The sequence below is a fragment of the Eptatretus burgeri genome, chromosome 1 (genome assembly GCF_056783735.1).
Source record: "Eptatretus burgeri isolate ZD-2024b chromosome 1, Ebu_testis_v1, whole genome shotgun sequence".
NCBI classification, from domain to species: Eukaryota; Metazoa; Chordata; class Myxini; order Myxiniformes; family Myxinidae; genus Eptatretus; species Eptatretus burgeri.
Genome location: NC_140961.1, coordinates 62,850,128 through 62,876,396, shown reverse-complemented (window position 1 = coordinate 62,876,396; position 26,269 = coordinate 62,850,128). Strand labels below are relative to the sequence as shown.

General features: G+C 41.9%; 1 protein-coding gene across 7 annotated transcripts in view; it reads right to left on the bottom strand.

Annotated features, from left to right (window-relative positions):
• The window catches only part of LOC147034598 (roundabout homolog 2-like), a 543,037-nt gene extending 533,200 nt beyond the window's left edge, over positions 1 to 9,837 (bottom strand). For 3 of the 7 annotated variants that reach the window (XM_085885805.1, XM_085885813.1, XM_085885822.1), the window contains exon 1: positions 9,337 to 9,833. In XM_085885805.1, the coding sequence (XP_085741931.1) occupies positions 9,337 to 9,502 (166 nt within the window). In that variant the 5' untranslated portion in view covers positions 9,503 to 9,833. Of the gene's footprint in view, positions 1 to 9,336 lie in introns of all 7 variants that reach the window. The other 4 variants (XM_085885828.1, XM_085885835.1, XM_085885859.1 and 1 more) reach the window with 3 other exon arrangements.
• Positions 9,838 to 26,269: the final 16,432 nt, after the last annotated feature.

Sequence of the window (26,269 nt, the reverse complement as noted above, 5' to 3'; positions counted from 1 at the left end):
TGCATGAACCACTCGCTCAGGATGACGGTGCATGAACCACTCGCTCAGGATGACGGTGCATGAACCACTCGCTCAGGATGACGGTGCATGAACCACACGCTCAGGATGACGGTGCATGAACCACTCGCTCAGGATGACGGTGCATGAACCACTCGCTCAGGATGACGGTGCATGAACCACTCGCTCAGGATGACGGTGCATGAACCACTCGCTCAGGATGACGGTGCATGAACCACTCACTCAGGATGACAGTGCATGAACCACTCACTCAGGATGACAGTGCATGAACCACTCACTCAGGATGACGGTGCATGAACCACTCGCTCAGGATGACGGTGCATGAACCACTCACTCAGGATGACAGTGCATGAACCACTCGCTCAAAATGATGGTGCATGAACCACTCACTCATACGATGGTGTACGAACCACTCAATCAGGATGAAGGTGTATGAACCACTCAATCAGGATGACGGTGTACGAACCACTCACTCAGGGTGACGTTGCACGAACCACTTGCTCTGAATTATGTATCGTGGCAAAAGCATCCGCAGTGAGTGAACGATTCACCCAGAATGACGACGTACGGTACCGATTGACTGACTTTAGTGTGCTTGGAAAGTGGCTTCAGAACTCAAGCAAGCACTCCAATTAAATGGTTGATAAGGAACGGCTGGCCAGGCAGTGGCTGCATAACATATAGGATCCCTTTAACACACACACACGCACACACGCACGCACACGCACACACGCACACACGCACGCACGCACGCACGCACGCACGCACGCACACACGCACACACGCACACACGCACACACGCACACACGCACACACGCACACACGCACACATGCACACATGCACACACGCACACACGCACGCATGCACGCACACGTATAGATAGATTTGTGAGCATGGTGGGAATTGAAGGTTTGTTTTGTTTTTCAGAATGGACTCCATCCTTAGGTATTGATGGAAATGCATTCCTAAAAGTATTATTTTATTAATCGGAGTCCCGGTAAATTCTACATTCATATTTGTTTACATCCCCCTATGCCCTCACCTCCAATTTGCACGATTAGGTGCCATTTCTGTCCATACAGTGTCGTGTAAATATTTTCAAGTGTTTGTGAGTTTGCTTGTGTTTCAAACGCTATTCAATCATGGCTAAACTGCAGCACCTAGGCGAGAGGCCCCAATTTTTGGTGTTGCTACTTCAGAATCTGTGCAAGATTTTAAGCTACCCCGGCCCCCTTCCCAACAAAATCTCTCCCACCTCAATTAACGCCTCTGTCTGTATGTTAGTGTATGTCTGAAAATCATGGATAAAACACCAGCTGGGCCAATCTCCATCAGATTTTGCAAACGTGCTGGGGGTAACCAATGTATTACCACCCCCAAACAAGGAAATTCTCTACGTATGTGTGTTTATACATCTGAAAATCAAGAAACTGATCTCAAACTTGGAAATGAGGCAATTTGGCCCATCATTGTCGTGGTGCACTCTCTGGTTAATTTTGTCTCCAAGCTTTAAACATCACTCTTCTTGGTGGTTTACTTAAGTCTGAATATTCCAATTTTGATCAGGTGACACAGTTTGAAGTTTATATCGTATATTTAGTTGGTTGGATTGTATGAGAGGGGCTCTGGCATTATAGTATAAACTTGAAAGCATCTCAAAATGCAAAGTGTCCTCCTTCGCTTGAAAATGAAACTAAACTTGACGAAAACAACAAAAACAAACAAACAAATTAATTATCTTCATTATTTTCTCCATATTCTCACAATAAAGGTATTTTTGACAATTTGATGACAAAAGCTCAAATGCTAAACAGGTGAAAGCTGCTGTGTGACAGACAATGGCTAATTATCATAATGCATATCGGTGTAAAGTATTGTTGCAGAACTCATTCCAAGGGGTTAATCTATACTTAATTTAGCAAAGTTATCTCCATATTTAATGTTTAGAATATGCACAAAGTAATTAAATATCATTCAGATACCAGGCGTAGTGGCGTGCGCCAGGAATCCGACTACTTGGAGGCTTGGGTTGGAGGATCGCTTGAGGACGGGAGCTCTGCGCTGGGCCGCGCTATGAGAGGGTGGAGGGCAGCGCGGAATCATGGCAAAACCCAATCCTTATACCTGTGTCGTAAGAGGCGACCAGGGTTGTGTCAGGAAGGGCATCCGGTGTAAAACCTATGCCAAATCATAATGGATGATCTGCTATAGCGACCCCTAACGGGAGCAGCCGAAAGACGAACAACAATTAAATATCATTCAGACACATGATGCTGATTTTATATATATATATATATATATATACATATATATATATATATATATATATATATATATATATATATATATATATATATATATATTAGTTCTATTTTTCGTCTGTCCATCGATACAATCGGCCCCACCGGTGGGAACCCCATCACATTGCATCCTGTTGGAATCATCTTGGCAAATGGAGATGCAAGAAAACATTTTCAAACATACAGGGTAAGGGATTCAGGGTGGGGGGGGGACCCCAATTCTCTCTCTGTTAATGTGTATCATATCGCTTTGCCTGGTGGTAGGCAGTATTACAAATCCTCTTCTTACATCTAAACTCTAAATTCCTTCTGCACAAGGTGTGGTTACCTCTGCTAGTCATAGATATAGTTACAAACGTCACACCCACCACATTGAATTTGTCTGAAATTCCTCATTCCTGCAAGCCTTTATATAATGTCACTATCCTCTGTTTTCTGTCCTAAATATTCCCTTTTTCCATCAAACTGGCCTATTTTTCCAAGTTTAGGTGGCAAACCGTCATTCTCACTCCCTCATCGGCTGTGGTGGCGCATCGGCAGCGCGCTCGAGCAGACACGGCGTTGAGTCATGTAAAGGTTTTGCGTGTGCGCGCTGATGGTGTTTTCTATAAAGATGGTGTTTAAAAGTCATTTTTTTATCCCAATAAAGGTTATCGTTGCATGCCTGACTCGCTAAGCGGTCGGATTATGTAAAGATTGTTGGTGGATTGCCGAATATTACGGTTTTGTGACTTTGATAAAATAATATTAAATAATTGCGTGGAGAAATGCAGATTTTTGCTTCGGTCGACGTTACGATTTTTGATGGTTTGGTACAGCATCATCGTAGAAACTTCTGGTTTGCGTCGTTACCTTCTCTAGAGACAGCTTTTATTAGACAAGGTCAGAGGTGAAGTTGACGATTTCGTAAGTACCAGTCTATGACTGCTTGTTTGTTTGTTTGTTTTTGTTTTTTGTTCTGAAGGTGTTATAACATGACAATCTTGTCCAATTTGAATTAAAAGAACTGATTGAAATATATTTTTGTACATTCTACATCATTGTGTGTTTGTGAGGGCAATTGGAGGAGTACCATGGAAAAGGCCAACGGAAGGCGGCATGATTAGCATATATGTACAGCATGTATGTACTGTATACATATGTGTGTGTGTGTGTGTGTGTGTGTGTGTGTGTGTAAAAAATATATATTTATTTAACGAGGTGGTAACAAAAAAACAGCGAGGGGGCAAGCCTTATTCGAAACGTTAATCGGGTTAGCAGTTTTCCCGGGAGGGCTCCAGTTCGGCCATGAAACGGGCTCTCGCCATGCAAGGCGCATTCACCTGTCCACATTAATGCCAGGCCATGGCCGCAGGATTTACACAACAGTTTGTCCGGGTAACGGCATCTTGAGATGCTAAATAATTCACGGAAGGAAAAATATTTCCACCAACAACGCCATGAAAAATCAGCACCACACATTTTACTTTGTCAGGTAACGAACGTGCCCAAAGGCTGCAGTTTTTTCGCCATATTTTTCTTCCCTCTCGCTCCTGTTCTCGACACCCATTTCCATGCCGACTGTAGATAATCCAGACAGGTCTGAAGCCTCCATGCAAATATCAATAGATCAAGTCAAATTAAACGAGCGCGATGATTAATATTCGACAAGGGTGCGCTGTTTGGTGTTTACCGTTGCTTTCCACCAGATAATGAATTGTGAATCGGAAGAGAAATTCGTTTTTAAAGCATTACGTATTTTATAAACATAGTAGGTGCATGACGTGTTGTCCTGGTACAGTAAATGGTAGTTTCTCAGAAAGCACTACAGAAGGCCACCGACGTGTTGGTCCAATTGGGTGGACGTTGCCAATCAAACGACAACCCAGGTGCCATGGTGGAGTACGTCTGTCGGTTGTTTTACCAAAAGCTGAAATGATCTATTTTCATAATCGAGGATCACAATTTCATGGTTTCATGGAAAACCTTGCAGCTGCCATGGCAGTTGTAAGTTTTAGACTGAGAATGGTTCCAATGTGTATGCAAGGTATACATTCAAAAATGAAATGGGGTCACCCCATGGTGTGAGGGACGAGTTGGCACCAACTGTGGGGGAACCACCAACCATTCCTTTCATACTGTGAGGTGCACAGGGCTGCCGAGGCAGTTTCATTGGCTAAGGAGTAGTCCTGGACAGGTCGCCACGAAAGACCAGGATACTCAAATGGCTTAATACCCCAGTAAGCTGATACTCATTTCACCGACCTCGGAAGAATGACAGGCTGAGTCAACCCCACTTGGTGTTAATTAAACGGTTAGGGTGGTGAGCTTGGGATCCTTGGATCCTGAGTTCAAATCCCACTCGGTTGCTGAACTAATACCAGGTGGGGTTTACTCTGTCTGTCATCCTTCCGTGGTCGGCAAAATGAGTGCCAGATTGCTGGTATCCCGTGTCGGAGTGGCGATCTGTCCAGGATTGTACCCAGTAGCCAAGGAGACTGTTTAGGCAGCACCAATGCTCTGCACAGAATATGATGCTAATGGATGGATGATCCTCGTGCTGGTTTAACAGTTTAGGTGGCTGGCTTAAGATCTTAAGGTCTTGAGTTGGGGCTCCTGTTTTTCTGTTGAATTAACACCAGGTGGAGTTGGCTCAGCCTGTCATCCTTCTGAGGTTGGCAAAATGAGTAATATAGGCACTACATCAGAGGCACAGCCATGTCCCCAGAAAATGATGCAACCAGCAGCCACTGGCTGCTCTGCTAGCTCGGTGGATCCTTTCAATTAATGCTGATAAAATTTATTCTTGGAATTCCTTGATTTTTTCTTCTTGGAGTGTAGTGCAGCTTCAATGTGTTTCTTTCCTCGAGCGTGATGTGTATTGCCCTTGTAGAGTACCCCTGGGTCCTACATGAGCCTGAGATTTTGTAACATTTTTTTCCAACCTCATCAAATTATCACTTTCGTTACAAAGGCTACCACTAAGCAGATTCATCATGTGAACCAGTGCAAAATCATCTGACCATGCTCTGTAACCACATTTTTGGTGGTGGTCTCTGGTTGTTCTTCGAGAATATCTAATTCACTGAATGAAGTGACATCCGTTGGCAAATTTGTCAGTGTTTGGTTTACCAAATGATATTTTGTAATGGAAGATGTCATGGTAGATTAGTGTATTTGGTGCAGTATATAATCCAATCCAAATTCATTGGGACCATAGTCTCTGCAGAGCATAGGTGCTGCCAAAGCAGTCTGCTGGGCTATTGGACCAATTCCTGGACAGATCACTACTCCGACACAGGATACTCAAATGTCTCAATCATCCAAGCAAGCTGGTACTCATTTTGCCTACTTCAGAAGGATGACAGGCTGAATGAACCCCACCTGGTATTAATTCAACAGATGAGCGGGATTTGAACTCATGACCCTAGAATCCCAAGCCCGCCACCCAGACACGGTATATAACATTGAGTTAAATATCCAACAATGTATTCCAGGAGTAATGCATAGCTCATTAAAATATCCTGTTTGAATTTCATGATGCATTGCTTGCATTCCATGTCATTAATCTTTCCATTGATTGGACATTAGTCTCACGTCAGTGATGACCCTTCATGTATTGTGATGTATAATTGAAATTATATAAGATTATATAAGAAAACTTTGTATAATTGAAGCGCATTTTTGTTACCAGTTTCTTCTCTGACTGCATTTCGATCTGAGAGCCGAGGTGCATGGGTCTTTGTCTCTTTGACAAGCTTGGCATGGGTCACAGTGTGTCAAGTGCGTACTTGGGTCATTGACTTCAAGTTCCTCTTTCTTTTTTATTTAGTTTCCTATTTATATATTTTTTAGTTTCCTATTTACATTTTTCTTTTATTTTCCCTATATACATATTGTCCTATTTCTCATATTTGGGTTTTTTCATGTACAGGTACTTCCCCTTAGGGGTTATTGTACTTCATCATGAATTGCGAGATCCTTCAATTGTAGCTTTGTGTGAACACAAATGAGAAATTTTACACCTTTTTTAAGGCAAAATCTTTCCAAATCCTCCCACCCCACCTCCTCCTTCTTGTGGGATGCCAACCCACAGGGATTGGCTGTGTTCGCTCAATGCTGAGCATCAAGTGAGGAGGCAGCACGTATTATTTTTAGTCTTTGTCATGACTCAATCAAGGTCAGAATCGAACCACAGCCTGCCCAGATTCAGAGTGGATGCTCCATCCACAATGCCACTGACTGGTTATTCCTATTTATTTTTTTTTGTTGTCAAATTTATTTCTCAACTAATCTCGACCACTGAACAACCCTGACACCACTTACATTTCGTATGTGATGGCCACAAATACGGTATATAATGCGAGGATGATGTTCTCTTCATCAATTAACAAAGATGTATGGATACATGATTGAGGCTAAATGGAAGAGCTAGAGCAGAATATAAGAGAACGGAATGGAAAGGGGGAAAACACTAACAGTAGCAGAGTAGAAGTGATCATGACATCAAGGGAAAGGGGGGGGGGAGAAAGACACGTGGGAGTGAACAAGCTTGACACAAGCGGAATGAAGCAGAAAAAATAGGAAGGGGAAAGAGGGGATGTAACAGAAAAAGGAACAAACCAACCAACAACTAACAAAGGAGAATAGGTTAGAGAGAGAGGGAGAGGAAGAGGGAGAGGAAGAGGGAGGGGCATCATAACCTGGAAAATCGAGTTCTTGGGAATGAGCTAATTTGTAGTAGAAGATATCACGAGTATGGATGGGGTTAATTTGACACAGCGTGTATTTCCATTGCATTCCCGTTATTTTTAGTGGAACACAGGGTACAGTGAAGGAGGCCAATTAGAAATAGCAGTTCAAAGTGACGTTAGTTTCTCTTGTGCGATATTTGTTTGTTCTGATGGATACAGTTGAAAAAAGGAACGAGAGGGGCAATGCACCCCTGCCTCTTCACCCGCTATCTTCCCCAATCATCTCATTTTACAAAGGCTAATGGGGACCGATGTCAGAGCAAACGGCACGACAAGTCGAGCCTAAACCTTCCCATGGGGTGAACGGAGACGGTGAACCCACCCGGGTGGCCTAAGACTGTAACCTTTTCCTCTGAGCCTTTGGGCGAAAACTACCCCTTGCAGAGAGCATGCATTATGCGTGGCGTCAGATCCCAAAGGCTGAGGACCCAGGAAGATTACCGCAGGAAAATGTCAGCCTTTTTACCTGCTCTAAGGCTAATCCGGGTCTGACTGAACCAATAATTAGCTGCCTATGAGTGCCTGGAAATCTAACACAGTCAACTATGCACATTATCTATGGAAAGACAAACCTCACCAAGACTGGTAAATTTAAATATCTTCATAAACCTTAAAAAGCTCTTCATCCTCTTCATTGTTCAGCTTTCATTTCTATGATTATGCAAAAGTTCATCTTATTACCTTCGCCACCGAAGGTGAAGGAGGTTATGTTTTCACCAATCTGTCTGTTTCTTTGTTTGTGTGTAGGATATCTCAAAAAAGTTGTAGATGGATTTGGATGAATCTTGGTGAACACATTTGGTGTTTGACAAGGAATAAATTATTCAATTTCAGTGAAAATCCGAATCTGGATCTGGATAAGAGAATTATTTAATTTTTAAAAAGTGATGCTTCACCAATGATGAATCGGGCTCAAAACGATATATTGCATAATATTTCAAAAATGTATTGGGCTCGATATGTTCTACTGGATAAGGAATTGTGTGGCGAAGTTATGCGCTCTACCGAGTGCCCTTCTAGTTTAACATGTTTTTGTTTTCCCTTTCAGATCCTCTGTTAATGCTCCAGTTTGGCATATACTACTGAAGAGAATAAAACAGGTTTTACATTTCAAATACATTACCATAACTCTGTTCAGTAATTGCATTCTATTACATGCATCTCGCACATTGTTTCGTTTTAATAAAATAAATTTTTATTAAATACCCTCTTACACTCACGCTGCCTTCCACCATCATACCCAGACACCATCACCAAAATGTTGAAAGTGCTTCTGCTTTTCCCTCCTCTGCCACCAAGTAAAACTCCTTTCTGTCATTTTTAGTGGAAGGATGGAATCAAAATTGTGCTCATACTGCAGTATACATTGCTTGTGTACTTCAATATATAGGTATTATATAATGAGTAAGGTATATTGGGTGGTACCTCGTTCTAAGAACTTTTAAAACGTCCCTCATATGTGTGGCTGGTCATGATTATCAAGATACCAAAATTCAGCAATCACCCTCTGATATATCATCAGGCACGATCAAGGATCATTGATCTACCAATGAGTGAACACGGTGATGACAATCACAACAATGCTGTACAAAAAACGAAAACATCTAAGAGAAAGTTACCACTCATTTGGCATGACCAAATAACGATGCATTCACAAATTTCCAAGCTGCTGCTGCCTTTACTTATATCACCATTGTCATTATAAAATGGAATAAATTTTAAAATTCCACAAAAAAATTAAGAGAGCACAAAGTTACAGTCATTTTATGAAATTACACTAACTTTATGATAAAGTAAAGCTACCTACTCTAAGTAACGTTTCAAGCCAAACTTTTTTTCTCAGAGTAAATTCAACATTGCCAAATGGCCTTCAAATTAATTGCACATACTTTCATAAAAATCAAGTTCAAGACTTGAGAAAATGAGTGCCATCGACCATGCGTAAAGCTCCATTCTAAGCTGTTCAATCATTCCTGTGCTGCCAAGAACAATTCCTGTAGCAATTTTCTCTTCTTTGTAAACAAAACCTTTGGGATTTGGCAACATCAAATATAGACATCATCGTGTTGACTGTTCTGCTTTTCAAAAAGAAAACACAAACGCCATCCAATAACTCATAATAAATAAAACATAATATCTGAAAGGGATTAGGAAACACATGGCATTCCACGTGGACAGAAGATTACAACTTCAGGCTTCGTGAAAATAGAAACTTTCGAGCAAATGTGGCAATTGTGAAAAAGTGCTGTTAGAGCTATGATACCGAAAAGCTATGTGGATTTACCTTCAAAATCCGTTGAGTTGAACATCAATTCCGTGGAGTTGTCCAGCAGAAGGAAAGAGGACGAATCGTTCTCGATGTCAAACCGTGAGCCGTTTGGAACCCGTGCATGATGGACATCATTGAAGATGTTCAGATGCAGGAGGGTTTTCAATAGGAAGCCAAACATGTTGACAATATAAAATTAGCAAGAGACAGAGAAAGCTGAGATCAGTTCTTGATGTATGGTATGTCCTGAATATATCTAGAATTCAGACTAGCTTCAACTTTGACAAATGAAGGTCAAGTCGTCTGCTCCAATGAAGATTGGCTCACCTATGGAGGTGACAGTGATCAAAGGCAAAGACTGCATGGAGGATGTACTGCAGGAAAATGTATCTATTCTCTTGCAATTCCACGAAGGGATATGCAGGACATAGAGAAGAAGGATCAGAAATAGAGCCGCAATGATGGAGTGGGGAGTGCCATAGCCCAGGTCGTACTGCTGAGAGAGTCACCGGGTGAATGCAGAGTAGTTCTTTGCTTCCCCAGGGTGGTGGGATGGAGGGGGATAGAGGCTGGAGGGATACAAAGCTATCCGGGCATCAAGAAGATGCGATGCTCGTTGCCGGAGCACGTGCCCTTACGGTGGGTGCTCACGGCAGTTTGGTTCCGAGCACCTAAGACGAGTGTCGCATGCATGAAGTTATGTTGCTCTCTTTGCATATGCCACCCCTATTGATGGCTCGGTCCCTCGGGAGGGAAAGTGGAATAAACCAGGTGTCACGTCCCAATAAATGCTTAATTACTAGACTAATAATAGTCCTCAGAGGATGTCTTCTCATTTCGGGTCATGCACACACATGGGGAACAGTGCACAAGCTGAAGGCCAAGAGAGATTGCAATGCATAAAGGGACCAAGAACAACATCCTCAGGGGAGTTGAAGCTCTGTAATAAGGAAGACTGTAACATCCATCAGTCTCACTTTTCCATCTTTCTCATCTTATTCACCGAGTCGTGACATTCCCATCATTTGGTTTGAAATAATATACTTATATAAATCAAAAGTTTAGAAAAATAAAATTCCTACAAACAGTATGAAGGAAAACATTTGTTTCATTAAGTTTTATAAATATGAATATGATTTACCTCAATTTTCCCGAGCCGTTTTCACCATGCCAATTCGTTGGCAAAGCAAATGTGTATGCACAGACAGTCTTTGCATGGAGATTATAATGGAAAAGGAACTGTTCGTTTTGGAAGCTGAAATATTGTGTTTAATACCCTCGTTATCTAATCAAAGTGTATGAAAGGAAAATAATAGGCATTACTGAAGAAAGGTTGTGCTGGTAGTGATGCTGTGTGTCAGGGGAAAGGAATGCCCACGAGGTGTAGTTATGATGGGCAGACTGCTGGGTCCCAAGGCAGACGGGCCAAGGGAGAAAGCAGCTGGCCGGCGAGAACAGCTCACAGAAAGTTAATAAGCAGGGCGTCCCAGGAAGAGCCCGGGGTCCTCCCAACAGGTAGATGGCTCATCTGTGCTCCCTGGTGCCAAAAATTAAACTTCATTGAGCAGCAAGAGCCAAAGCTGATTCTTATGAGAATGGGTGGATCAGATGGCAATAGGGCCACAGGACAAACCTCATTCGACAGAAAATAAATGAGGCAATCTATTATGGAGATGTGTGAATGGGATTCTGTTGTCAGCCTTAATTACCAAAAATAAAGGGCTCATAAATAACTCCAACCTCCTCTTTCAAAACTTTCAATTACTTTGATAAACCACATTTGGAAATTAATCTGATTAATTGAGTTTGAGGAGTATATAACTGACAGTTTTCTAAAGAAATAAATGGAACTGAACTTATTCCAACGAAATAAAGATAATTACCCCTAAATAAATTAATCAAAATATTAGGTTTGTTAAGCACAGAAAAGTTAGGGTATACACTGAACCTTAGAATATACAGGTATGCAGTGAAGGTATGTAGTGAAGTTATGGTACACTTTCGCGAACGATTTTAGGTTTCAGAAACATTATATCCATTTTGCTGTGAGAGGCAGGAGATGTAAATGACTCTCGAGTCAAATATGATAGCTGTAATCACCTGCATAATCACTTTTGATGTCAACACACCAGTTTAACAGTGTTGACAGTTCATTAGAAAGACTATACATTCGATTGTTTACCTGGTTGCATATTTAAAGGAAAGGTTCTGTCACTTATCATGCAGGTATTCAAGTGAAGCAAAATCACATCACATGACTAAATTTATGTGAATTGGCCACAAGTTCCTTGGGCAGATAATGTTTGTAAAAACGTTGTTAAAGAGTCCAAAAAAAGTTATTCAAAGCCTTTGTATTACTGTCTGAGTGCGTCCTCTCAATAGGGAGGAAAGGAAAAGTTGGGTATTCCAAGGTCCCAGCTGTGAGAATCTGCCTGACAATGATCGGCTGTGACCGAGCTCAGGCCCGCACATGGGTCCTCCCACAACCCACCACCCACAAAAGCCCCATGAGGCTTTCCATAATGAAGTGCCTAAAGTTAACACAGCCCGTCAAACTGTGGGCATTCTACGCTCCTGAAGCCCCCTTTCCATAACCACATCTCCTCGTCCGCTGCTCAGAATTCAGACAAGAAATCCTCAAGTATAATAGAAACAAAGCATCACAGTTGTTTTATGCATTCCACTTTGAAAATAAGTTTTGCTTTTTCATTTCAAACCAAAAAAACTTGCTTCCTATGAAAGCACTATGGTAAAAAGCTGCACAGGAAGAGGTGCAATGTGGTTTCGGGAACCTGATCCATGGGAGTGCTTCCCAAATAAAATTAACCAGATCTGCTTTGAGGTGGCGTAATGGTTCGTGCGTCTGCTTTGAGGCTTTGGGTCTGGATGGGTAGTTGTTCGCACCCTGGCTGAGTCATACCAAATGATTTAAAAATGGTATGTGCTGCTTCCTTGCTTGACACTCAGCACTTAGAAAATAATAAAGAATGGAAAAACAAGCACACAATGGCAAGCATCATGTCGTTTTGATGGGCCTCATTTTATGGCCTCTTCCTGTGTTGAAGTTTTCAGCTATAAATATATACAAGTAAACATATATATATATATATATATATATATATATATATATATATATATATATATATATATATATATATATATATATATAAACTCATATTGTTGTTAAGTGTAAACTTTGCTCAAGAAAACCAAGCAGGAACTATGGAAGTAGTTGAGAAACCGATTATGAAAAAGGTAATGGTGTGGCCTGAGGGGACTTCAATAGACCATTGAAACAATTTTGGCAAAGACCTGGAATACTAAAATGGTGAAGTTGCCAAACAATCAAATGAAATGCCTTAAAAGCCTGCAGGTGGTCGACCAATGTAAAATCACAGTTGTTCAGCTTTCAGGATCTGCATATTATCGAGTAATTAAATTATTATATCAATTTAACCTATTTTCTCCTGTCTGTTGATTTTGGGTTTATGATGTTTAATGGATGTTTTTTTTGAAAAAGCACTTTAGGTGTAATGAGCCATTCAGAGATGCTATGCACGACCTGCACCATAAATAATTCCCCACAATCAAAACCTCATGAGAGAAACCCCAGAAAACTTTGTTATCCGACATGAGCAGAATACCCGCCGTAGGGCAATCTTGTTCCAAGCAGGCAACACGTTCTTCTGACACAAACCATGATTTGGGCAGTGTATAGGCAACTGACAGCTGCCTTAATTGCTTCTGAAAATAAATATATAAAGCCGGGTTTTGTGCGGGAAATAAAAACACACCTACTGCTTATAATTCATAACACCTCACTGGACTAGAAAACGTGGGGAGAGGAATAATGTAATGCAAATGGTGGAGACATGTAAACCTTCTCCCACCAACAACAACAACAACAAAATAGTTTACAGGAAAAACGTCTTCCTGCCCCACCCCCAAGATCACAAGTAAAGATAAAACACCCCAAAACACTAATTGGAGTCATGCTTGTCCTATGTAGCAAGTTTGGAAGTAATCAGCCCACAACTGAAGGATGAGTAGTGCAGCAAACAAGCAAACACATAAATTAAAAAATACTTTGTGAAACGGAACAGCACTCAGTGGAGCACATATATCCACCAGGCTGAAAAGTTTACATTTTGTATGTTACTGATAGGCCAGATCTGAATCCGGACCTTAACCAAAATCGAATTGGCTTGTTCTTGACACCGAACTAACTAATCCACCTAGTTTTGTGTGAACTCGTTCACAACTTTTTGATATATCATGCTAAACATAGTTTTTGGCCCCATCTCCTAATGGTGAAGAATCACTTAAAAATTCTCGGATCTGGTTTCGGATTTTCAACATCGAATAAATTAGTCCTTGTCACACAACCAACATGTCCACAAAGTTTCATCCGAATCTGTCCATAACTTTTTGCGATATTGTGCGATATATAATTTTTGGCCTTTTCTCTCAATGGTGAAGAATCACTTAAAAAAAATTTCATATATGCATCCGGATTCAGATCTTCACCAAAATTAAGCACTACTGTCCTTGTCCACTCATCGACATACACAAAAAAAATTCAGAACGATTGCTTGAAAACTGTGACAAAAAAATAATGTGACAAACAGACAGAGACAAACATACAAACACCCAAAGGCAACAACCAAAATTTTCGCCAAGTAAGAAACACCAGTCCCATGAATTATAGTAACAATATGATATATATATATATATATATATATATATATATATATATATATATATATATATATATATATATATATATATATATATATATATATATATATACTAGTAGTAATGCCCGACGTTGCTCGGGCGAGCAATAAAGCCCAGTGTTGCCCGGGCTTTCTTGCAAATTTCCTGAATAGCTGTTAGCGGTTAGCGGTTAGGGGTTAGTGGTTAGGGGTGAGCGGTTAGGGTTACGGTTAGCGGTTAGGGTTAGGGTTGCAGTTAGGGTTAGGGTTAGCGGTTCATTCTCAGCAGGTAGCAGGGTAAGGGCGAGAGGGGTGGGAGGTTCGGTGCTGGTAATAGCCCTCCTACTCTTTGCAAAGGACATCATGGAATCTTTATCATCCACCAGTTAATGCAAGCAGATGGGACAGTTTAACGCCCATCCAAGGGACAGCAAATGCATTGATGTACCACTCTGTCTTTGAAACAGCAGTTTTTTGGTTTATAGATGGGTTGGGATTTAAACCCAGGCAAGACAGCTCAGATGCGAGTGTGCATGCCTCCAGACTCTCCAGCCATTGAAACCAATGAGGATGTGAAAGCAGATGTCCCAATGTGGCTGCATACCTGCCATGAAGATTTTTGTGCTTCTGACATTAAGATGTTTCCACAGTGATGGGAAAATTACACATCTGTAAAAATGGGGTTTCTTGAATCAAAGGTGCAGGTTAACCTTGAACAGCTGATGTAATTGGCATTGGGCATAAGAAGAAACGGCACAGCATTAAATTTAGTTGTAAGGTAATAAAGTGACAGCTCCTCATTTTTCTTAATTGCTTCTTATATTGGAAGCTGACACAATGGAAATCTGGCTCTACACATCCAGAGTTGAAGGTTGACCCTCAGACCTTGCGGAATTACAATTAAAACTGTGGGGAAGGATATGTGAATTACCATGCAAGCAGAAAGATTAAGTATTGTGTATCCCCAGACTCGTAACATGCTAATTATTGCAGTTAGACACAAGAATCGAAGCATCATGCAGATCTCTGTTTGTCTGATGCAAAAGTCAGCAATCGACATGTTGTGTGCAAAGAAAAAAAAGTAAACATGTCTGCATAATTACATATAGTGGTGTGCAAAAGTATTCACCCTCCTCCAAAGTTTTCAAATTTTGATGGCACCGGAGATTATTTCATGAGGATTTCAAATCAAACAATATGCTAGGGGAAAAGCTGTCAAAATGATGGGTGCAGAAAACTCAACACAACACAGAGGATTACAATACACACAAAGTTCTGAGTTATGTCCGATTAATTATTTGCAATAAGGGAATAGGAAATGGGAACGGGTCGAAATGGGAGAGTCATATGAAACACGAGCGGGTCAAAATGTTAGGCGGGATTTCTATGATGTGCTGCAGGCGTTAATGCGAAATGCAAAAACATACAGTGTTTGCACTGCCTGGATTGCTCTGGAACTAAAAAAATAAAATAAAATGTTGGTGGTGTATAGGCACAGAAGGCTGGCTTGATTGCTCAAATGCCTCAGAAAAAAAACAACTCGACTTATGCAATTAAGCCAAAGCATGGCTAGAAGGATTGAAGGCTCGCATTTTTAAATCGCTTTAAAAATGTTACGAGTCGAATTAGCATAGAAAAGATCATGGTTATGGATGGGGAATGGCCTGATCGAGATGGATGTAAACAGTTGTCTTGAATATATTCGGCCCAATACATTTTTCATTTATCATCATACAATATATAGTTTTTGGCACGATCTCTCAATGATGAAGAATCACTTAAAAAAAAAAATTCGCGTATCTGGATCCGGATCGTCACAAAAATTGAATCAATTATTCTTTGTTACACACCTAGCTTGTCCACCAAGTTTCATCCGAATCCATCCACAACTTTTTGAGATATCCTGCAGACCAACAAACAAACAAGAAAATGATGTCATGCAGAGCATGATTCTTGCAAAATCTACCCCCTCTCCAAAGGTTGCAATGGATACATCAAATTGTCCATTTCATTTCGATTAAAATTGACAACCTCAATCAAAGCTCAGGTCAATTGGATGAAAATTGATTATTTTTCAGATTGAAATTGATGATTTTAGAAGTTTGACATTGATGTGACCTTCGACCTTTTTACATCAAAATATTTGGTTTCCAAATTCAGTGATGCACCATGCAATTGCTGCTTAGCTTTCAGGTTAATCAGATGAAAATTGATGATTTTTCATGCATGACCTTGAGTTGACCTTTAACCTTTTGACCTCAAAAATAGTTGCTTTCCCAATTCAGTGATAGACTGCGCAAATGCTGTTCAACATTCAAGTTAATATAATGGAAATTGTCGATTTTTCAGCTAAACATTGATTGTTTTAGATGTTTGACCTTGAGTTTACCTTTGACCTTTTGATCTCAAAAATAGTTGGTTTCCCAATTCAGTGATGCAATATCCAGATATTGTTCAAATTTCAAGTCAATCGGATGAAAAATGACGATTTTAGAAATTTGACCTCAAGATGACCTTTGACCCCAATCAATAGACTTCTCAGTTGAGACTACCTCGACAACTTGAAGTTTCGTGAAGATCGGTTTTAAATTGTGACCTGTAGGCAATTGACAAACAGACAAACAGACAGAATAACAAAATCGACTGACCAATATACTTGAAAAATCTTTGATTTTACAAGAAACAGACAGACAGGGATGAAAACGTAACCTACTTCCAAACAGACAGAATAACAAAATCGACTGACTCTGGGTCGATTGAAATCGATATATAGGATATATAGGAAATATACTTGAAAAATCTTTGATTTTATAAGAAACAGATCGGGATGAAAACGTAACCTACTTCCACCTTTGGTGGCAAATGTAATAAATAAATGATCCACAAGACAAAAATACTAATAAATGAAACTTTCAAAATTTTCCTTCTCAAAAATAAATGCTGAGCAAAACAGTTGCTTACTTGTGTTCGGTAGCAGTGTGCAAAAGAAAGCTTTGACAAACTCCAGTATTTTGGCATTCCTCTTCTTTCGGCAGCTGTAAAATCAATTCAGCTGTGTGCGCAAAATTGCACAAAATGAAGAAAACATTCAGAGAAAAGCTACCAATTTAATATATACAGAGTATAATCTGTGTGTATATACATACATAAAATGTGGAGTGTGACGAGCATCTCTAATGGACAATAAAGCCTTCCACCAAAGTGTCATCTCCAATCTGGTGGCCTAAGCCCAGCGACTCTCAAACAGACAAAGGTTACATGTTCAACATCAGTTAAAATCATACGGAGCTGCCTATCCAGATTTCAGACTTATGTGCCCTCATCAGGATGGCATACTGATAAATATCCAACCAATGATGACTACTTTGTCGTTTCAACATCAATTGCACCAACTGGCTGTTATGGTGAGCATTATGCAGTTTTACCATGTGAGACATAATCTGTGGCGATGCTTACCAAAACTGCCAGGTGGTGCGATTGATATACAAGGTGTTTCAAAAAGAGTGATGCAACTTTAAATGTTTATTTACAAAGAAACAAACTCTGGAACGTGAATCAAACATTTCTTGAAAGATGATTACATGGTATTTTCTATCGCTGATTGCTATTGCAGTGTCACAGCTGGAGTTAGTGAGAGCCCATGGTCTGAAATTGGCATTTACGCAAAATCCTTGTAATTTACAATTTCGATGTGTGCCCCTCAGCGGCTCAGACAGGCATTGATCCTGACTCCAAAGTTCTGTCCCACTTTCCTAAAGGTCTCATGTCGCACTCCTGCTTCAGATCATCCAGTGTGGCAGGGTGGTTGGTGTAGACAAAGCCCTTGGCAGCCCCCTAAAAGCAGTAATCCAGAGGGTTCAAACGCGGTTCCCAGTCATAACCAGAACCCAGGGAAACGAGGCAGTTTCTGAAGAGCTGTCACAGGAAAGTGATGGTGTCACCAGCTGTATGCGGGGTGCACCATCGTGCATAAACCAGCTTATACTCAGCTGCTTTGGGGTGACCTTTTGGGCTAGATCATTGTGGAACTTCTGAAGCACGGCTCAGTAGCGCTCACCGTTGATCGTCACCGTCTACTGTTGTCATTCTCAAGCCAATAAGGCCCAAGCATTGACCATCTGGCATTGAAGACACAGAAGCATGTGACCTTATGCCCTTTCATGTATCTCTCAGTGATCTCCTCAGGCTGTTCTGCCTCCCAGAAAATGTTGTGGTTGTTGATGGCACCGTTCAAGTGGAAATGGGCTTCATCACTGAACCAGATCAGGTTGATCCAGTTTGCTTACAGCTCCTCTTGTCACTGAGCCAATTGCACACACTGTATAAAGTCTCCTTTTCATGTCATCTTAACTCAGTTTTTGCCTAGTGGAGATGATGTATGGGAAAAGCTTCAGTTCCCTAGTGAGGATACGCCAGATTGATGTTGGTTTGATGCTGAACTCCCAGGAGCGCCGGTGGTAGGTCTTCTTGGGACTGTCCACTGCAGAATCCCGCACAGCGTCGTTGTTGGCTTTGCTCTTGGTTATTGATGCTGGCCTGCCACTGTTGCCCTTGCTCTAGTTGTGCACACTGCCCTTGTGCTCAATATGTTTCACAATACATTGAATGGCACAATTTGTGGGTCCATCACGTTCTGAGGTCGTATTCCGGGCAGAACCTTCGGCGGGCTTCTACGTATGATTGAGTCATTCTGCAGAGCCACCACTTTTGTCTTCCGCTTCACTGTCAATGGCATAATTGAGCTACAGAGCTAGAAATCCCAGGGAAAAAACTACAACAATAACACCACCAAACCCTGAAACGGAAAACTGCATATGTCAAAAAACAAAGAAATGGCAGGAAGTCAAAGTTGTATCAATTATTTTGAAACACCCTGTACATATGTATGTATATATATATATATGTATATATTATATATATATATATATATATATATATATATATATATATATATATATATATATATATATATATATATATATATATATATATATATATATATATATATATATATATATATATATATAAATTTGTTTGAAAATGTAACCCATTATATACCTTACATTTCAACTTTGTGATACACTCTGCATCACATATGATTTGGGAAAATAGCGACTTACTTTTGACGAAATGAAGTGAAATTGCTTTCGAAGAGGTATAATCATGTCATGACTTGGTTTAATCGAAATCCTCATGAGGAAATAATACGATTTTTATTGTATGCACCTGATCGAAAGACACACGGGGTGAACAAACTGTAGCACACAAGTTGAATGAAACACAGCAATAAGAGGAAAGTGAAAGTGAGGATGAAACAGAAAAGTGACAAACAAACCAACAACTTAGTTTTGTTTAGTCGTGGTCCTGGGTTTTGACCCAGGAAACCCTTAATGCCAGCGGCTCCGACTCCTCATTCAGCACCTCGAGGGGCCCCAAAAGGAAAATCCGGAGTCTCTCCAAAGATAATTGCATTCGGACTCTTCTGTGAAGATCCGACAACCCTCCGCTCTTAATGCAGTACACTGAGGGATGGCCTTGTAGGAACACAATGTGCAAATTCCACTGTAAGCAGGATGACAATAATTATTTGCCCACAGGTGATGCTCCTCAGAGACCTCCTCAGAGATTCCTCAAATATCGGCCTCCTTGTTCAACCTCAGCACACGTCCAGTTTTATGCCTCAACTCGCTGAACAGCTCAGCTCTGCCATTCAGCCAAGCCCTGCGACACTGGTCAGTGGTATCCCATGTCCGTTGAGAGACAACATTATTCTTCGCCCTTCAGTGAGTTGTAAGACATCCACTAGCAACATCAAAGATGGCGGTTTTGAAGGCATTCCATAACTTTTCAGGATTTCCAAAAGCACCCCGACCCACAAAATCCCCACTCAGCCCGTTTGCATACTCCAAAAGCATGTGATTGGTATTGAGGAACTGAGCACTCCAGTAGACCCTGCAGTTCTGGATCATCCTCCAGTGATCATCACCGAGCACATGGTCAATCTCCTTTGCCACAACACCAGCATTGGAATACCAAGTTCAGCGATGAACCTGTGGATGCTGAAACCATGCACCAGCCACTGTAAGTTCATGACCTTATGCAACGTCAAAGAACTCAGTGCTATTCTGGTTCAGAGGCCCAGACCCATGGGGACGAACAAATGTCTCATAACAATCCCTATCAGTTCCAGTTGATGCATTGAAATCCCCCTTGATGAGAAGAACATCTTGCCAGGGGCACAGATCAACCACAGACTTAAGTGTGGCATAGAATGCATCCTTCACAGAGAGATCACTTGCCTCAGTCAGAGCATATACAGAGACCAGGGAAACAACACCCAAGGAGTGACAAATTCTTTGACATAAATAATATGCTCATTGACCAGTTGGTGTTACCTCAAATATCATTGGAGTCATCTTATGAGATAGAGCTACAGTAACTCCTTGGGCCCAGGAAGATTACCTCATGGTTTTCCTCCAATCATCAAAGATTGGAGTCCCGAAGGATTTGCCCCAATCCCGTCATCCGGTGAGCTGCCCTGCGAAGGGCATCTGCACAAGAGGTACTCCCACGGAGTGGGTTTTCAATTTTCTTTGCATTTTTCTTGTGTGTTGTGGAGAGAAGGGATTTACGGTGTCCGGAATGCAAATCCTACCACCAATCTCCTAAAATAAAGTAACTCCACTCTAGGACACCTGCAGACACAGTTTGGCACTAGATATGGATGGCTGTTGGCTCATAAGGAGCTCTGCACTTTGAGAGGACCAAGAGAGGGTAGAGAGCTCCAGAGAGCTCAATAATTCTTATCACGGAATTTTGATTGGAACTTCCATGAACTTTTTTTTTCCATGAAATTTCACTTCCGGTTCCGTGATTGGAGCATCGACAAGTCTCCTTCAGGGCTCTCTGATGACGATCTCAAAGTTAATTTTCCGCTCATTATCTGTCCCGTTTTAACTGTTTATTTTCTCACTTACGTGTGACTGTGTGTTCCTAGTTCTTTTTTGTTTCAAAAATCGTATTATTTTGTGAGATTTTGTCGACCGTGTCTTACCGGGTGCTTGAGGCCTACCCTTGAGGCAACCTTTCTCCTTCCTCACTCACAATTCTCGATTCTTCTTCTTCTTCTTCTTTATCACTTCTTCTTCTTCTCCTCTTCTTCTTCTTCTTCCTCGATTTTTTTCTACAACACTTCCATGACTTAATCTGTTGAAAGCTCTGTCAAACATTAATAATAATAATAATAAAAACGATCTCTTATAATGCTTCATCTAACTATTTCACATGTGTGGTACTCTTTACTCGATCATAATGCACTACTCTTCTGCTATTTAAACAGACTGCTCTCAATTCGACCTTTCCTTCATACCTTGCTTAAAAAATCCAACTCTTACAGCATTTCTTCTCTCCATTCTCTGAATTCACCTTTACTGCATCCATCAAGAATTTGTTACATCGCATCTCTGACCTAAAACTTAAAAAAAAAACCCAGTTTCCGATGAATGTTCGCTTTCCATCAACCATTCTTTTTTTCCAACTTCAGTGCCAACTCACCCCTCTCACCCCTCAATCACAAAGCAACCATCTCACTCTTCTCCCTCCAAGCCTCCCCTCACCTTTCTCCCATCATTCATCCCGCTCACTCATCCTTCTCAAAGTTGCCCACTGCCTCTCATCCACAAAGCTGCCTCCTTCCACTGCCCTCTCACCTCCATCTATTCACTCCACCTCCTCAAATCCTCAACTGCCTTCTTCCCCCTCTCTTGTCCCCCCTTTACCCCAGCACCACAGAGCCTTTTTTCCTCCTCATCCGGCCCCTCCCCTAGCTATTCTGCAATCCCCCACACTCTTTCAACAGACCTCCTTACCTCCCACCCCTTGTCCCTTGTCCTAACCTCACTCTCCCCCTCCCTCTTCATTAAAAGTATGGACCTCAAATATCCAGGGCCTTCGCTCAAACCTTTCAGATCTTTCCATACAGGTTGCCACTGACAAACCAGACATAATGTGCACAACAGAAACTTTCTTCCCCCAAGACGTGTCTGACTCCAAAGTATCTCTCCCTGGTTACTCCCTCCTCTGGTATGACAGATCTGATCCTCGTCCTGGTGGAGGAGTTGCTCTCTTCATCAAAGACTCCATTCCTCACTCTCCATGCACTGCCCTCACTCCCCCACACCCCCAGGTATACCTCTGGTGACGGCTTCACCTCCACTCCCACCTCATGTTTATATGTGTACTGCACCGTCCATAGAATAGTAATGACTCCATCTACACCTCACTATTCGAAAACATGGACCAACTTCTATCTTCTCTTCCAAACTCTCTCTTCCTCATATTTGGCGACTTCAATTGTCATCATGCCAGCAGGCTCGGTGTGGGTACCTCTCTCACCTGTCATGGCGCCTCAGCAAAAGCTTTCTGCGACTCATTGGGACTGACTCAATTGGTCAACTTCCCAACCCGGATCTCAACCAATGGTACTCCATCTCTTCTGAATCTGATTTTGACAAATTTCCCTGACAAAATCTGCTGCTCTTCCTTTGCTCCAATCGGTTCTTCTGACCATGTCCTTGTCAAAGTGGACATCTCTCTGGCTATTATCAGAGAACCACCTCATCTCCGTCTAGTCTGGCATTTTACTGAAGCCGACTGGCAGGGTCTCCAAGCAGCCATCAAACTTATAGACTGGTCTCCTGTCACTACTTTCTCCAACATCAACTCATCCTGGGAATTATTTCAAAGAAACTTGCTCTCCCTCATGCACAGATTTATCCCCTCTCGTCTTCAGTTGTCCTACCCTTCCTCCCGCCCTTGGTTCACTGAAGCTTGTGGTGAGGCAGTTGTTCTGAAACAACTTGCCTTTGCCTCATGGAAAGCAAACCCAACTGAGGGCAATCTCAGTTCCTTCCATAAAGTTCGGATCAAGTGTATATATACCCTCAGGAGAGCCAGAAAGCAACATCTTTCTCATCTCAAGTCTGAACTCTCAAACCTCTCTCCCTCCTCCAAATCCTGGTGGCATCTAATCAAATTTGTTTCTCGTGTATGTTCCCACTCCATACCCTCTCTTACCTCAAATGGCCACACTGCTGATACAGCACGTGAAAAAGATGAATGCCTAAACTCGGAGTTTGCAGCTAAATCTTGTGTCCAAAACCCATCACTTTCTCTACTCACCTTACCCAGTTGCATGCAACTGTCCCTGGACTCTGTGTCCTTTTCTTCTGACAAGGTGGAAGGCTTGCTGTCAAACCTCTACTCAGATTATGCAACCGGTCCAGACGGCATCAGCCCACATGTCCTCAAAGCCTGTTCTTCTGCTCTTGTTCACCCTCTCTCTGTTATATTCACCCTCTCATTTGCTCAAGGTCATCTGCCATCTGCTTGGAAAGTCAGCAAACATTACTGCTCTGCACAAAAAAGGTGCAAAAACAGATCCATACAACTACAGACCAATCAGCCTTCTCCCAATCATCAGCAAGGTTATGGAATCCATCATCGCTTCAGACATTAAATCCTTCCTCTTCTCCAATGGCTTGATTTCCGATCATCAATTTGGTTTCAGACGAGGTCACTCTACCCTAGATATGCTGCTTCTGCTCTCCCAACAATGGATGGAAGTCCTCAATGCCAGACAGGAAATCCGAGCCATATCGCTGGACATTTCACGTTCTTTTGACAGTCTGGCACCCTGCCCTGCTCACCAAACTCTCTTCCTATGGTATCCAAGGTCATCTCCACTCATGGCTCGCAGACTTCCTCTCCTGTCGCAGTCACCATGTGGCCCTAAATGGAGTTCTTTCATCCCCTCTTCCTGTCCATGCTAGAGTTCCTCAAGGTAGCATTCTGGACCCTGTTCTTTTTCTGGTTTTCATCAATGATCTCTCCCACTCTCTGGAAAATCCTCTTTATCTCTTTGCTGATGACTCCACCCTCTGCCGTACCATCGGTCATCCCTCAGACCGGCAAGCAGCAGCTTCTTCGCTCACTGCTGATCTGGATATAATCACAAACTGGTCCAACACGTGGAACATGTCTTTTAATCTGGAAAAATCTCACACTCTCACTATGTCTCTTCGAAAGGTCCGATTGGATAACGCCCCCATCCACTTTCTCAACAATCCTCTGGAAGAAGTCCTTTCTTTCAAGCTTCTGGGTCTCACTATCTGCCATGACCTTTCCTGGGAAAGTCCTTCCTCGGCCCACCTGAGCTCCTGACCACTTTCAAAGCTTTTGTCTGCAGCCTGATGGAGTACTGCTCTCCCCTATGGGCTGGTGCTCCTTCCTCCCACCTTTCTCAGCTTCACGCTGTAGAAACCAAGGCATTTCAGATCATTGGCATCTCCCGCAATGAGGCTGAGTCTTTGGGCCTCTCACTCAATCACCGCAGGTTGGTCGGTGGTCTTTCTGTCTTCTACCATCTCCTCTCCAGCCTCGCCCCTTGCTCTCTTTGCGATTTGTCCCCACCACATTTTCGCAGGGTGCTCAAGGTCCGCCAACAACTTCCTTCTGGTAAAACTACTAAAATCACGAATCACTGCTTACCTTCACTCTTTCATTGCACTTTTTTCCCGCCTTTGGAATAAACTCCCTCACTCTATTCATTCCCATTCTTCCCTCCAGGCCTTCAAAACAGCTCTTCACCACCACCTCTTATCATCCCCCATCCAAATCCTCGATCATTTCAACCCCCGATAATCTACCCAAGCCCACCTCCTTCAAATTCCCTGCTTTCCTTCCTGAAAGTCCCTGTAATGTCCATCTTCTATTCTCCACGTTCCCGGTCCCATCCCTCTACCTTCCACAGATCTCCTAATGTCTCTGTTCACCACTGTTTTGTCGTTCCCACTCCCTCCCTTCTTATCTCATGCCCTCTTGATGTGCGTTGTGTGTTGGCTCTCACACGAGCCTCGACAAGGTATACAAAAAAAAAACTATATCATAACATTCTGCAAAAACAACAAGTGCACTATTTGAAAGTTTTCGACAAAGCTTGTGGAATGTCTCACCCAAAAGAAAGTTGAAACATTAAAGGCTACAACAGTGTGTTTTTGTGTGTGTGTGTGTGTGTGTGTGTGTGTGTGTGTGTGTGTGTGTGTTTGTGTGTGTGCGTGTGCATGTGCGTGCGTGCGTTTGTTTGTGCGTGCGTGTGTGCATTGGGCAGAGAAAAAAATTCCCAATAAAGAATATGCTTCAAACGGAACAGTGCTGACTTGACACATGTCATTGAAGATCCAATGGAAGCAACATTGTTTTTTTCAACTCGTCCAAACCAATTCACAATTAATATCGTTCTACCACTGTCTCCCTGTATGCAGCGCTTCTGTGGCCAAGAAGTTTGGCTTATTCCCAACCACCCTCAAGAACAGATATCTAAGATCCTGGTGAGGTAAAAGCAGAATATGAGTCTACGGCAGAGGAATGTAAATGGAATCTCTACTCGTCCCGCTTGAATCTGAACCAATTCATGAGTCGAACCTTAAAGCAACACGAGGACAAATCATCACAATCTTTCGGGCACCCAGCAAGCACCCAAAATGAGCAATTACAATCCACTGCGAACGAGGCACGATTTATAAGAAAGGCACTTCTTCATCGCTGTTGTAAATACCATAATGCAATTTACAGCAATTCAAAAGAAAATTCCTACATTCGTTTTTGTTCCCCTTGGATGCTCATTTATAACATCTCATCATAAATATACTCGTGGACTGTAATATGGTGAAACGACTTCACCGAGACCAGCTATTTACAGGAAGACCTTTCCTGATTACGTTGGATTGAGGTGTTCCCAGCAAAGCTCAGTCAACGGTGATGGAACTTTAACACGATTTGTACGCAGCAAAGTGCAAAGCATCATGCCAACAGGGTGCTGTGGAATATAACACGACGGTGCTCTGGGACATCTCCATGGCATTGCAATGATGGGTTGCTTCCCACTGTTTATCAGAGAATTTTGCATGCGCTTGGAAACATAGTTCTTGACATTCAAATCTGATGTTCGAAATCATGACATTATAGGTTTCAGTCGCTTTTCACTTAATGATATTGTCGTTCTTTCACCCTTTGCCTTTACATTTTATCAACCATCAAACTGAATTTCCAAATGCATTTTCAGTGATGCTTGGTTGATATGCATCGGGTATGGTGCATGAACACAATGCAGAAATAGGTTTTGACATTTATATCTTTAACTCAAGGAAAGCCTGCTACAGGAATAAAGGAAATAT